Genomic DNA, 14,422 nt, shown 5'->3' on the forward strand with positions numbered 1-14,422 from the left:
ATCCCCATGTCCGTGTGTCCGTGTATATATAGGGCTGATGTCCCCATGTCTGTGTGTCTGTGTGTCCATGTGTCCCAATGTCCATAGGGTCCATGTCCCCTTGACCATGTGTCCCCATGTCCATAAGGCTGATGTCCCTGTGTCCATATGTCTGTGTGTCCATGTGTCCATATGGCTGATGTCCCCATGTCTGAAAGGCTGATGTCCCCATGTCCCCTTGTCCACATGTACATGTGTCCCCATGTCCGTGTGTCCCCATGTCCGTGTGTCCCAATGTCCATATAGCTAATGGCCTCATGTCCCCATGTCCATGTGTCCATGTGTTCCAATGTCCATGGGGTCCACGTCCCCATGTCTGTGTGTCCCCATGTCCATGTGGCTGATGTCCCCATGTCTGTGTGTCTGTGTGTCCATGCGTTCCACTGTCCATAGGGTCCATGTCCCCTTGTCCGTGTGTCCCCATGTCCATATGGCTGATGTCCTCGTGTCCATATGTCCATGTGTCCGTGTGTCCATATGGCTGATGTCCCCATATCTGAAAGGCTGATGTCCCCATGTCCCCTTGTCCACATGTACATGTGTCCCAATGTCCATATGTCTGATGTCCTCATGTCCCCATGTCCATGTGTCCATATGGGCTGATGTCCCCATGTCTGAATGGCTGATGTCCAGGTGTCCCCATGTCCACATGTCCCCATGTCCATATGGCTGATGTCCCCATGTCCCCATGCCCAGGTGTCCCCATGTCCATGTGTCCATGTGTCCATATGGGCTGATGTCCCCATGTCCGTGTGTCCCCATGTCCGTGTGTCCCCATCTACCTGTGTCCATGTGTCCCCATGTCCCCATGTCCAGATGTCCCCGTGCTCATGTGTCCCCATGTACATATGGCTGATGTCCCTGTCTGTGTGTCCCCATGTCCATGTGTCCATATGGGCTGATGTCCCCATGTCTGAATGGCTGATGTCCAGGTGTCCCCATGTCCACATGTCCTCATGTCCATATGGCTGATGTCCCTGTCTGTGTGTCCCCATGTCCGTGTGTCCCTGTGTCCCCATGTCTGTTCCCCATGTCCTTCTGTCCCATGTCCCTGTGTCCATGTTCCTTTGTCCCAATGTCTGTATGTCCCATCTCCATGTGTCCCTGTGTCTGTGTCCCCCATGTGTCCCATGTCTGTCATTTCCATGTGTCCCCATGTCCCTGTGTCCCTATGTGTCCCCTGTCCCTGTCCCCATACCTGTCATGCACAGGTGTCCCTGTGTCCCCCATGTGTCCCCATGTCCCTCTGTCCCTATGTGTCCCCTGTCCCTGTCCCCATGTCTGTCATTTCCATGTGTCCCCATGTCCCTGTGTCCCCCGCTGGCCATGTCCATCTGTCCCACATCCATGTCCCTATGTCTGTGTCCTTCTGTCCATGTCCCTATGTCCCATCTCTGTGTGTCCCCAGTTCCCTGTGTCCCCACATCGTATGTCCATCTGTCCCCGTGTCCCCAAGTTGTGTCCACGTGTCCCATGTCCACGTGTCTCTGTCCTCATGTCCCACGTCCATGTGTCTGTCTGTCCCCTTGTCTCTGCGTCCCCATGTCAGACATACACACTTCTGTCTGTCCCCTTGTCCTATGTCCCTGTGTCCCCATGTCCCCGTGGTTCCCACCTTGGTGCCTCCAGACTCTTTGAGGGGTCTTGGGGTGACCTGTGGTGGTCTCGGGGAGGTTTAGGGGGGGTCCTGGGGTGATTTGGGGTCAATTTGGGGTGTCCTGGGGTGTTTTTGGGGTGGTTTTGGGGTGTCCTGGGGTGGTTTGGGGTCAGTTTGGGGGATCCTGAGGTGGGTTTTGGGGTGTCCTGGGGTGGTTTGGGGTGTCCCGTGGTGGGTTTTGGGGGGTCCCAGCCTGGGGGTGACGCGGTGTCCCCGCAGCGTGGACGGCGAAGCCCCGGGCAGCGAGGGGGGGGGTCCGGTGCCTGACAGCCCCGGGAGACCCCCCCCATACCGGGGCCTCCCCCAGCCGGCCCCCCAAGGCCCAGGAGGGGCTGGGGGCGGCCCCGGGGGGGGCTCCTCGGGCGTGGCCTGGCCCCGGCTGCCCCCCCAGCCCGCCAGCGTGGCCCTGCGCAAGCAGGAGGAGGAGGAGGAGAGCAAGAGGCCGAAGGCTCTGAGCGACAGCTACGAGCTCTCCACCGACCTGCAGGACAAGAAGGTACTTGGGGACACCTTGGGGACACTTGGGGACACCCCTGGGATGGGTCCTGGCCGTGTGGGCCACATGTGATGGTCATAGACCGTGTGTGATGGTCACAGACCGTGTGTGATGGTCACCAGCCACGTGTGACAGTCCCCAGGCTGTGTGATGGTCCCCAGACCCTTATCATGGTCCCCAGACCTGTGTCATGGTCCCCAAACCCATGTCATGGTCCCCAAACCCATGTCGTGGTCCTCACACCCATGTGATGGTCCCCAGACCTGTCATGGTCCCTGTCCCCATATGAGGCCACCGTGTCCCCTCTCTCTGCTGCCAACCCTCCTTCCCTGGTGTTGCCTCCCCTGTGTCCTTCTCTTGCCCTGTCCCCTCTCTGTCCCCTCCTGGTCCCCATGGCCACATGTCCCCATCCATGTTTTGATGTCCCCATCCCTGTGTTCCCATCCGTGTCCCCATCCCCATGTCCTGATCCATGTCCCTGTGTCCCCATCCCCTGTCCCCCATCCCTGTGTGCTCATCCACATCTCCATGTCCTCATCCTCATGTCCCCCGTCTCCATCCATGTCCCCATCCTCGTCTCCACCCTTGTTTCCATGTCCCCACCCATGTCCTCATCCATGTCCCCATCCCCATGTCCCCACCCATGTCCTCATCCTCATCTGTGTCCCCATGTCCCCTTTCACATCCCCATGTCTTCATGTCCCCATGTCTCTACCTGTGTCTCCCTCATGTCCCCATCCGTGTCTCCATCAATGTCCCCATGTCCCCATCAATGTCCTCATCCTCTTCCATGTCCCCACCCATGTCCCTACATCCATGTCCCTACATCACCACCCATGTCCCCATCATCATCCATGTCCCCATGTTCCCAACCCCACGTTCTTATCCACATGTCCATGTCCCTGTGTCCCCACCCGTGTCCCTATCTTCATCCATGTCCCCATGTCCCCACCCATGTTCTCATCATCATCCCTGTCCCCACATCCCCATGTCCCCACCTGTGTCCCCATGTCCCCATCCTCATCTCCACATCCCCACGTCCCCATCCTCATCCACGTCCCCATGCGCATCCCCATCTCTCCATCCTCATCCCTGTCCCCATGTCCCCATCCTCATCCATGTCCCCGTGTCCCCACCCATGTCCCCCCCATGTCCCCACACATGTCCCTATGTCCCCACCCATGTTCCCATCATCATCCTTGTCCCCAAGGCCCCATCCTCATGTCCCCACGCATGTCTCCATTATCATCCTTGTCCCCAACCCCACGTTCTCATCCAGCCTCCATGTCCCCATGTCCCCATGGCCATCCATGTCTCCATGTCCTCACATTCCCACCCATGTCCCCATCCTCATCCACGTTCCTCATGTTCCCCATGTCCCTGTGTCCCCATCCATGTCCCCATGTCCCCACCCTCATCTGCGTCCCCACATGTGTCCCCATATCCCCATGTCCCCGTGTCCCCACCCTCATCCATGTCCCCATGCACATCCCCATGTGCCCAACCTCATCCATGTCCCCATGCGTGTCCCCATCCTCACCCGCATCCCCGTGTCCCCATCCTCACCCCACATCTCCATCCTTGTCCCCATGTCCCCACCCTCATCTGCATCCCCACATGTGTCCCCACGTCCCCATGTCCCCACGTGAGTCCCCACATCCCCACCCTCATCCATGTCCCTGTGTCCCCATGTCCCCATCCTCATCCATGTCCCCATGTCCCCACCCATGTTCTCATCCAACCTCTACGTCCCCACATCCCCGCCTGTGTCCTCGTGTCCCCATCCTCATCCTCATGTCCCCACGCATGTCTCCATTATCATCCGTGTCCCCAACCCCATGTTCTCATCCAACCTCCATGTCCCCATGTCCCCATGGTCATCCATGTCCCCATGTCCCCATGGTCATCCATGTCCCCACGTGTCCCCATGTCCCCATCCTTCTCCCCACATCCCCATGCACATCTCCATGTCCCCATCCCCATCCATGTCCCTGTGTCCCCATTCTCACCCCACACCCCCATCCATGTCACCTCATCCCCACCCTCATCCCCACATCCCCATGTCCCCACCCTCATCCCCGTCCCCACGTGTGTGTGTCCCCACGTCCCCATGTGTGTCTCTGTGTCCCCATCCCCATCCGTGTCCCCGTGTCCCCACCCTCATCCATGTCCCCATCCATGTCCCCATGTCCCCACCCTCACCCATGTCCCCGTGTCCCCATCCTCACCCCACATCCTCATCCATGTTCCCCATGTCCCCACATCCTCATCCATGTCCGTGTGTCCCCACCCTCACCCCACATCCCCATCCATGTCTCCCTGTGTGTCCCCATGTCCACACCCTCCTCCCCACATCCCCATGCACATCCCCATGTCCCCACCCTCATCCATGTCCCTATGCATGTCCCCATCCTCCTCCATGTCACCATGTCCCCAACCCCACGTTCTTATCCAACCTCCATGTCTCCACGTCCCCACCTGTGTTCCCATGTCCCCACACGTGCCCCTATCTTCATCCATGTCCCCATGTCCCCAGCCCCACATTCCATCCAACCTCCATGTCCCTGTGTCCCCACCCATGTCCCCATCCTCATCGATGTCCCCATGTCCCCACCCTCATCTGCATCCCCACATGTGTCCTCACGTCCCCATGTGTGTCCCCACGTGTGTCCCCACATCCCCACCCTCATCCCCACATCCCCATGCACATCCCCATGTCCCCACCCTCATCCGCGTCCCCGTGTCCCCGTCCTCACCCCACATCCCCACCCATGTCCCCATGTCCCCACCCTCATCCGTGTCCCCATCCATGTCCCCATGTCCTCACCTTCATCCGCATCCCCATGTGTGTCCCCACGTCCCCATGTCCCCATCCCTGTCCCCATGTCCCCATCCTCACCCATGTCCCCGTGCCCCCATCCTCACCCCACATCCCCATCCATGTTCCCCATGTCCCTACATCCCCATCCATGTCCCCACATCCCCACATCCCCCCCCACATCCCCCCCCACGTCCCCACGCGTGTCCCGGTGTCCCGCAGGTGGAGATGCTGGAGCGCAAATACGGCGGCTATTTCCGCTCGCGGCGGGCGGCCCGCACCATCCAGGCGGCGTTCCGGCGGTACCGGATGGCGCAGAAATTCGAGCGGCTCCGCAGCGAGGGCGGCCGGGCTCGGCGCCTGGCGCTGCCGGGGCTGCGCCTGCAGTTCTCCTTCGAGGAGTACGACCGCGGGCCGCCCGCCCCCGCCCCGGGGCCGCCCCCGCCGCCGCCCCCCTATTTCCAGGGCAAACCGGCCTCGCTGGACGAGGGGGTCCTGGGGGGGCCCCGCCGAGCCCCCCGTTACGGGGGGTCCTGCAGGGCCGGCCTGGATGGGGGCGGGGGTCCCGGCGAGGGGGCGGCGGTGGGGGGCGGCTCGGGGGTGGGGGGCGCAGGGAGCCCCCCCCGGCAGCTCTCGGCGTCCGCTGATTTCGGGCCAGGAGGGGCCGATCTGGAGGAGGCGTTTGCGCAGCAGGTGGGGGGCCAGGGGGGTCGTATGGGGGGTATGGGGTCAGGGGGGTTGTATGGGGGGTATGGGGGTTATGGGGGTATGGGGTCAGGGGGGTCACAGCGTCCAGGGGGGGTTGTATGGGGGGTTTGGGGTCAGGGGGGTCATGGGGGTTATGGGGGTTGTGAAGTCAGGGGAGGTTATGGGGTCAGAGGGGTCAGGGAGGTCCTGGGGGGTTATGGGGTCAGGGGGGTCAGGGAGGTCCTGGGGGGTTTTGAGGATTATGGAGTCGGGGGGGGTTATGGGGTCAAGGGGATTATATGGGGGTTATGGGGTCAGGGAGGTCCTGGGGGGTTATGAAGGTTATGGAGTCGGGGGGGTTATGGGGTCAAGGGGGTTATATGGGGGTTATGGGGTCAGGGAGGTCCTGGGGGGTTATGAAGGTTATGGAGTCAGGGGGGGTTATGGGGTCAAGGGGGTTATATGGGGGTTATGGGGTCAGGGAGGTCCTGGGGGGTTATGAAGGTTATGGAGTCGGGGGGGTTATGGGGTCAAGGGGGTTGTGTGGGGAATTTGGGGTCAGGGGAGTCATGGGGGTTATGGGGGTTATGGGGTTAAGGGGGGTCAGAGAGGTCCTGGGGGGTTATGAGGGTTATGAGGGTTATGGAGTCAGGAGGGTTATGGGGTCAGGGAGCTCAGAGGGTCAAGGGGTCAGGGGGGTCCCTGGGGGGTCACAGGGTCAGGGGGGTAATGGGGGTCACAGATTCAGAGGGGTCATGGGGGTCAGAGGGTCAAGGGGGTCAGGGGGGTCCTGAGGGTCAGAGGGGTCAGGGAGGTCACAGGGTCAGGGGGGTCACAGGGTCAGGGGGGTCACGGGGTCATGGGGTTTACAGGGTCAGGGGGTCCTGGGGGTTATGGGGTCAAGGGGATCATGAGGGTTAAAGGGTCATAGGGGACACAGGGGTCATGGGGGGGTCACAGGGATTTGGGGGTCTTGGGGGGATCATTGGGGGTCACAGGGGCCATGGGGGGGGTCACAGGGATTTGGGGGTCTTGGGGAGGTCATGGGGGTCACAGGGGCCATGGGGGGGTCACAGGGATTTGGGGGTCTTGGGGAGGTCATGGGGGTCACAGGGGCCATGGGGGGGTCACAGGGATTTGGGGGTCTTGGGGGTCAGAGGGGCCATGGAGGGGGTCACAGGGATTTGGGGGTCTTGGGGAGGTCATGAAGGTCACAGGGGCCATGGGGGGGGGTCAGAGGGATTTGGGGGTCTTGGGGAGGTCATTGGGGGTCACAGGGGCCATGGGGGGGTCACAGGGATTTGGGGGTCTTGGGGGTCACAGGGGTCAGTATGGGGGTCTGCAGCCCATGGGGGTGCACAGAGGGTCCGGGGGCTCACGGGGGTCTCCTGTCCCTGCAGGTGAAATCCTTGGCCGCCTCCATTGATGAGGCGCTGGGGGGGGGTCGCGGGGTCCCCCCCGGCGCCCCGGCCCCCCCCGCGGGGGACAGCGCGGCCACCTCGGCCAGTGACGTCACCCTGTACATGGACGAGGGGCTCCCCGGCTCCCCCCGCTCCCCCGAGAGACCCCCCAGCCCCGAGCCCCCCCCGGACACCGGGGGTCCGCCGCCCCCTCCCGCCCCTCCGCCCCCTCCGCCGCCCCCCTCCAACCCCCCGGGCCCGGCCGAGCGCTGGGGGGGTCCCGAGGAGCCCCCCCGGAGGGGCCCCCCGTGCCTGGAGTGCCGGGGGCGGGGGGCCGGGGGGGGACATCCCCCGTTGCTGACCGTGGAGCCGCCCAGCGACAGCTCGGCCGACCTGAGTGACCGCTCGGACCGCGGCTCCATCAACCGGGGGGGTCCCTACGAGCCCGAGGGCACCGGGGGGGGCACCTTACCCCGCTCCGGACCCCCCCACCGCTGCTTCCACCCCGAGGGACCCCCCCCGCCGCCCCCCGGCCCCCCGCCACCGCCGGCGGCCGAGGAAGGCTCCGAGGGGGACAACGAGAGCCTGGGCAGCAGCTCCAACTCCAACGAGACCCTGAACTGCTCCTCGGGCTCCTCGTCCCGGGACAGCCTCCGGAGACCCCCCCCGCCGCCCCCCCCGCCCCCCAGCGCCCCCCCGCAGCCCCCCGGCGCCGCCGGGCCCCCCGGGAAGGCCACGTACCAACGGGAGCCGCGGCAGAGCTGGGACTCGCCGGCGCTCAACAACGACGTGGTGCAGCGGCGGCAGTACCGCATCGGCCTCAACCTCTTCAACAAGTGAGGGGTGGGATGTGGGGGATGTGGGGGGTGTGGGGTGGGGTCTGGGGGTCCGGCAGTGGGGTTGTGGTCACCCGGGAAAGGATGGGGTGGGATTGTTGATGAGGGCTGGGTGATGTTCTAGGTGACCCTATAACGAGGATGGGAGGATGTTCCAGGTGACCCTATGGCGAGGATGGGGGGATGTTCTAGGTGTCCCTATAACGAGGATGGGGAGGTGTTCTAGGTGACCCTATAGCAAAGGCAAGGTGATGTTCTAGGTGTCCTTATAACAAGAATGGGGGGATGTTCGAGGTGACCCTATAGTGAGGGTGGGGGGATGTTCTAGGTGACCCTATAGTGAGGGTGGGGGGATGTTCTAGGTGACCCTATAATGAAGATGGGGGGATGTTCTAGGTGACCCTATAGCAAGGACAGGGGGTGTTTGAGGTGACCCTGTAGAACCCCACAGTGATGTTCTAGGCAGCCCTACGGTGACATTCCAGGTCACCCAGTGCACAAGACATGACAACGTTCCAGGTGACCCTTTAGGGACACAGACGTCACCTTAGGTGACCCCGAACCAGGGTGACCCTCAGGTGACCCCGTAGATGACCAGGTGGCTCTAGAGCCGGGGTCAGGTGACGTTCTAGAGCCAGAGTGACCACCACGGGTGACCACCTGCAGGAAGCCGGAGAAGGGGATCCAGTACCTGATCGAGAGGGGCTTCCTGTCGGACACGCCCGTGGGCGTGGCCCACTTCATCCTGGAGCGGAAGGGGCTGAGCCGGCAGATGATCGGCGAGTTCCTGGGGAACCGCCAGAAACAGTTCAACCGCGACGTCCTCGAGTAAGGGGGGGGGGACAGGGGGGACCCCAGACCCATCCCGGGACCCCTCCTGGGACCCCCAGACATATCCTGGGACCCCAGACCTATTCCAGACCCATCTCAGGATCCCAGACCCATCCCGGGACCCCAGACCCATCCCAGACACACCTCAGGACCCCCAGACCCATCCTGGGACCCCCAAACCCACCTCAGGACCCCCAGACCCATCCCAAGATCTCCAGACGCATCCCGGGATCCCAGACCCATCCCAGGATCCCAGACCTATCCTGGGACCCCAGACCCACCTCAAGACCCCCAGACCCATCCCACGACCCCAGACCCATCCTGGGACCCCTCCTGGGACCCCAGAACCATTGTGGGACCCCAGACCCACCTCAGGACCCCCAGACTGATCCCAGGACCTCAAACGAATCCCAGGACCCCAGACCCATCCCAGGACCCCAGACCCATCCCGGGACTCCAGACCCACCTCAAGACCCCCAGACCCATCCAGGTACCCCAGACCCATCCCAGGACCTCCAGACCCATCTCAGGACTCTAAACCCCTCCTGGGACCCCAGACCCACCTCGAGACCCCCAGACCCATCCCAGGACCCCAGACTCATCCTGAGACCCCAGACCCATCCCGGGACCCCAGACCCATCCCAGAAACCCCAGACCCACTTCAGGACCCCCAGACCCATCCCAGGACCCCAGACTCATCCTGAGACCCCAGACCCATCCCAGGACCCCAGACCCATCCTGAGACCCCAGACCCATCCCGGGACCCCAGACCCATCCCAGAAACCCCAGACCCACTTCAGGACCCCCAGACCCATACTGAGACCCCAGACCCATCCCGGGACCCCAGACCCATACTGAGACCCCAGACCCATCCCAGAACCCCCAGACCCATACTGAGACCCCAGACCCATCCCGGGACCCCAGACCCATCCCAGGACCCCGAGGCCCATCCCAGGACCCCCAGACCCACCCCAGACTCATCCTGGAACCCCCAGACCCATCCCGGGACCCCAGACCCATCCCAGGACCCCAGACCCATTTGGTTTTGGCAGCTGCGTGGTGGACGAGATGGATTTCTCCGGGATGGAGCTGGACGAGGCCCTGCGGAAGTTCCAGTCCCACATCCGGGTGCAGGGGGAGGCGCAGAAGGTCGAGCGCTTGATCGAGGCCTTCAGGTGAGGGGTGGGTCCCTGTCCCTGTGTCCCTGTGTCCCCATGTCCCCACATTCCCATGTCCCTGTGTCACCATGTCCCTGTGTCCCCGTGTCCCCGTGTCCCTGTGTCCCCATGTCCCCGTGTCCCTGTGTCCCCATGTCCCCACATTCCCATGTCCCTGTGTCACCATGTCCCCGTGTCCCTGTGTCACCATGTCCCCATGTCCCCACATCTCCATGTCCCTGTGTCCCCATGTCCCCGTGTCCCTGTGTCCTCATGTCTCCATGTCCCCATGTCCCTGTGTCCTCACATTCCCATGTCCCCATGTCCCCACATCCTCCTGTCCCTGTGTCCCTGTGTCCCCATGCCCCCACGTCCCTGTGTTCCCATGTCTCTGTGTCCCCACGTCCCTGTGTCCCTGTGTCCCTATGTCCCCACATCTCCCTGTCCTTGTGTCCCTGTGTCCCCATGTTCCCATGTCCCTGTGTCCCCGTGTCCCCGTGTCCCCATGTCCCCACATCCCTGTGTCCCCACGTCCCCGTGTCCCTGTGTTCCATTGTCCCCATGTCCCCACATCCCCATGTCTGTCCCCATGTTCTCGTGTCCCCACATTTCCATGTCCCCGTGTCCCCACGTCCCCACATCCCCATGTTCCCACATCCCCATGTTCCCACATCCCCGTGTCCCCACGTCTCCATGTCCCGGTGTCCTCACATTTCCGGGACTGTGGGGTGGTGTCTCTGTGTCCCCATGTCCCTGTGTCCCCACATCCCCATGTCCCCATGTTCCCACATCCCCATGTCCCCATGTCCTTGTGTCCCCACATTTCCGTGTCCCCATGTCCCCACATGCCCTCTGAACTGTCCCTGCCACCAGCAGCACACAGTGGTTTGGTCACCACATGGTGACATTCTAGGTGACCCTATGGACTGAGGGCTTGGTGGCACCTGTGGGACCCGGGGCTGTTCCAGGTGACCCTATGGACTGAGGAGGGACACAAGGGGGTGGTGGCGCCTGTGGGACCAGGTGACTGTGGACTGAGAGGGGACACAAGGGGGTGGTGGCACCCGTGGGACCATGTGGGACTGTTCTAGGTGACTCTATGGACTGGCAGGACATGGGGGGATGACCCCTGGACCACAGGGTGACATTCTAGGTGACCCTGTGGGTCACAGAGGAGCTGTGGGGTGGTGGCCCATGTTCTAGGTGACCTTCCATGTTCTAGGTGACCCTATGGATCACAGAGGGGCTGTGGGGTGGTGGCCCATGTTCTAGGTGACCCTATAGATCACAGAGGGACCATGGGGCGGTGGCCCATGTTCTAGATGACCCTGTGGAGTCACAGGGTGGTGGCCCATGTTCTAGATGACCCTACACCCCTCAGGTCTCTGCCCCACCCTCAGGGGGGGCTGTGGGGTGCAGAGGTCCCCCCGCGGGGCGTGGGGCACGCCGCGGGGCGCCGTGACCCCATTGGGCCGTGGGGGTTGTCCGCCCCGCAGCCAGCGCTACTGCGTGTGTAACGCGGCCCTGCTGCGCCAGTTCCGCAACCCGGACACCATCTTCATCCTGGCCTTCGCCATCATCCTCCTCAACACCGACATGTACAGCCCCAGCGTCAAGGCCGAGCGCAAGATGAAGCTCGAGGACTTCATCAAGAACCTGCGAGGTGAGGCCTTGCTGGGTTCTAGAGCAGGGTTGGGTGTCCTGGGTTCTAGAAATGGGCCTGGGTGTCGCAGGTTCTGGAGCAGGGCCAGAGGTTGCAGGTCCTAGAGCAGGTCTGGTCTATCAGGTTCTGGAGTAGGTCCTGGTGATGAGGGTTCTAGGGCAGAGTTGGGTATTGGGGGTTCTAGAATAGGTCCAGGTGTCACAAGACCTGGATTCAGACTGGATGTTGCAGGTTCTAGAGCTGAGCAGGTTCCAGAGTTGGTCAAGGCACAATGTGGTCTAGAGCCACCAGTGAGTATCGAGTTCTGGAGCAGGATGAAGAGTTGTGGGTTCTAGAGTGGGGTCAGCTGGTGCAGGTTCTAGATCGTGGGGGTGGTTGTGGGTTCTGGAGCGGTGTCACAGGTTCTAGAGCAGGCCCGGGTGTCACGCAGGGGTGGACAACGGCGAGGACATCCCCCGGGACATGCTGGTGGGAATCTACCAGCGCATCCAGAGCCGCGAGCTGCGCACCAACGACGACCACGTGTCCCAGGTCCAGGCCGTGGAGAGAATGATCGTCGGCAAGAAACCGGTGGGTCATCGCGGGGTGGGACAGGGACCGGGGCACCCATGGGGGTGTCACAGGTGACCCATGGGGGTGTCACAGGTGACTCACGGGGGGTGTCACAGGTGACCCATGGGGGGTGTCACAGGTGACCCGTAAGGGGTGTCACAGGTGACCCATGGGGGTGTCACAGGTGACCCAAAGGGGTGTCACAGGTGGCCCATAGGGGGTGTCACAGGTGACCCAAGGGGGGTGTCACAGCTGACCCAAGGGGTGTCACAGGTGACCCAAGGGGGGTGTCACAGGTGACCCAAAGGGGTGTCACAGGTGGCCCATAGGGGGTGTCACAGGTGACCCAAGGGGGGTGTCACAGGTGACCCAAGGGGGGTGTCACAGCTGACCCAAGGGGTGTCACAGGTGACCCAAGGGGGGTGTCACAGGTGACCCATGGGGCTGTCACAGGTGGCCCATAGGGGGTGTCACAGGTGACCCAAGGGGGGTGTCACAGGTGGCCCATGGGGGTGTCACTGGTGACCCAAGGGGGGTGTCACAGGTGGCCCATGGGGGTGTCACAGGTGACCCATGGGGGGTGTCACAGGTGATCCAAGGGGGGTGTCACAGGTGACTCACAGGGGGTGTCACAGGTGACCCATGGGGGTGTCACAGGTGACCCAAGGGGGGTGTCACAGGTGGCCCATGGGGGTGTCACAGGTGACCCATGGGGGGTGTCACAGGTGATCCAAGGGGGGTGTCACAGGTGACTCACAGGGGGTGTCACAGGTGACCCATGGAGGGTGTCACAGGTGACCCACGGGGGGTGTCACAGGTGACCCGTGGGGGTGTCACAGGTGATCCAAGGGGGGTGTCACAGGTGACCCATGGGGGTGTCACTGGTGGTCCACAGGGAGTGTCACAGGTGACCCAAAGGGGGTGTCACAGGTGACCCAAAGAGGTGTCACAGGTGACCCACGGGGGGTGTCACAGGTGACCCATGGGGGTGTCACAGGTGACCCACGGGGGGTGTCACAGGTGGCCCATGGGGGTGTCACAGGTGACCCAAAGGGGGTGTCACAGGTGACCCACGGGGGGTGTCACAGGTGGCCCAAGGGGGTGTCACAGGTGACCCAAAGGGGGTGTCACAGGTGACCCAAAGAGGTGTCACAGGTGACCCACGGGGGGTGTCACAGGTGACCCATGGGGGTGTCACAGGTGACCCGTGGGGTGTCATAGGTGACCCATGGAGGGTGTCACAGGTGACCCATGGGGGTGTCACAGGTGACCCGTGGGGTGTCACAGGTGACCCATGGAGGGTGTCACAGGTGACCCATGGGGGTGTCACAGGTGACCCGTGGGGTGTCACAGGTGACCCATGGAGGGTGTCACAGGTGGCCCATGGGGGTGTCACGGGTGACCCATGGGGGTGTCACAGGTGACCCATGGGGGTGTCACAGGTGATCCAAAGGGGTATCACAGGTGACCCGTAAGGGGTGTCACAGGTGACCCGTGGGGGTGTCACAGGTGACCCAAAGGGGGGTGTCACAGGTGACCCACGGGGGTGTCACAGGTGACCCAAGGAAAACATTCCAGGTGACCCACGGGGGACTTTCTATGGGACCCATGTGGGACATTTGGGGTGACCCATGTGGGATGTTTGGGGTGACTCATGTGGGACACTCAAAGTGACCCATATGGGACATTCAGGGTCACCTGTGGGGGACACTCAAAGTGACCCACATAGGATATTTGGGGTGACCCATGTGGGACATTTGGGATGACCTGTGAAGGACACTCAAAGTGATCCTTGTGGGACATTCAGGGTGACTTGTGGGGGACATTCAAAGTGACCCCTGTGGGGGACGCTCAAAGTGACCCTTGTGGGACGTTTGGGGTGACCTACGTGAGACATTTGGGGTGACCCACATGGGACATTCAGGGTGACCCCATGTGGGACATTCAGGGTGACCCATGTGGGATACTCAAAGTGAACCATGTGGGATATTTGTGGTGACCCATGTGGGACACTCGAAGTGACCTTTGTGGAACATTTGGGGTGACCTGTGAAGGACACTCAAAGTGACCCATGTGGGACCTTTGAGGTGACCCCTGTGGGACATTTGGGGTGACTTGTGGGGGACACTCAAAGTGACCCATGTGGGATATTTGTGGTGACCCATGTGGGACATTTAGGGTGACCCATGTGGGATATTTGGGGTGACCCCTGTGGGACATTCAAAGTGACTCATGTGGGACATTTGGGGTGACCCATGTGGGACGTTTGGGGTCAATTGTGAGGGA

General features: G+C 62.3%; 1 protein-coding gene across 1 annotated transcript in view; it reads left to right on the forward strand.

Annotated features, from left to right (window-relative positions):
• The window catches only part of LOC310921185 (IQ motif and SEC7 domain-containing protein 2-like), a gene marked incomplete at both ends in the record, with an annotated part of 37,132 nt that overhangs the window by 15,981 nt on the left and 6,729 nt on the right, over positions 1 to 14,422 (forward strand). Inside the window, 7 exons of the mRNA XM_083881294.1 lie at positions 1,916 to 2,192; positions 5,233 to 5,703; positions 7,098 to 7,933; positions 8,600 to 8,761; positions 9,817 to 9,939; positions 11,418 to 11,584; positions 12,015 to 12,154. Coding sequence (XP_083737420.1) covers positions 1,916 to 2,192; positions 5,233 to 5,703; positions 7,098 to 7,933; positions 8,600 to 8,761; positions 9,817 to 9,939; positions 11,418 to 11,584; positions 12,015 to 12,154 — 2,176 coding nt within the window. The remainder of the gene's footprint in view (positions 1 to 1,915; positions 2,193 to 5,232; positions 5,704 to 7,097; positions 7,934 to 8,599; positions 8,762 to 9,816; positions 9,940 to 11,417; positions 11,585 to 12,014; positions 12,155 to 14,422) is intronic.

The sequence above is a fragment of the Zosterops lateralis genome, assembly GCF_965231275.1.
Source record: "Zosterops lateralis genome assembly, chromosome: 33".
NCBI lineage: Eukaryota > Metazoa > Chordata > Aves > Passeriformes > Zosteropidae > Zosterops > Zosterops lateralis.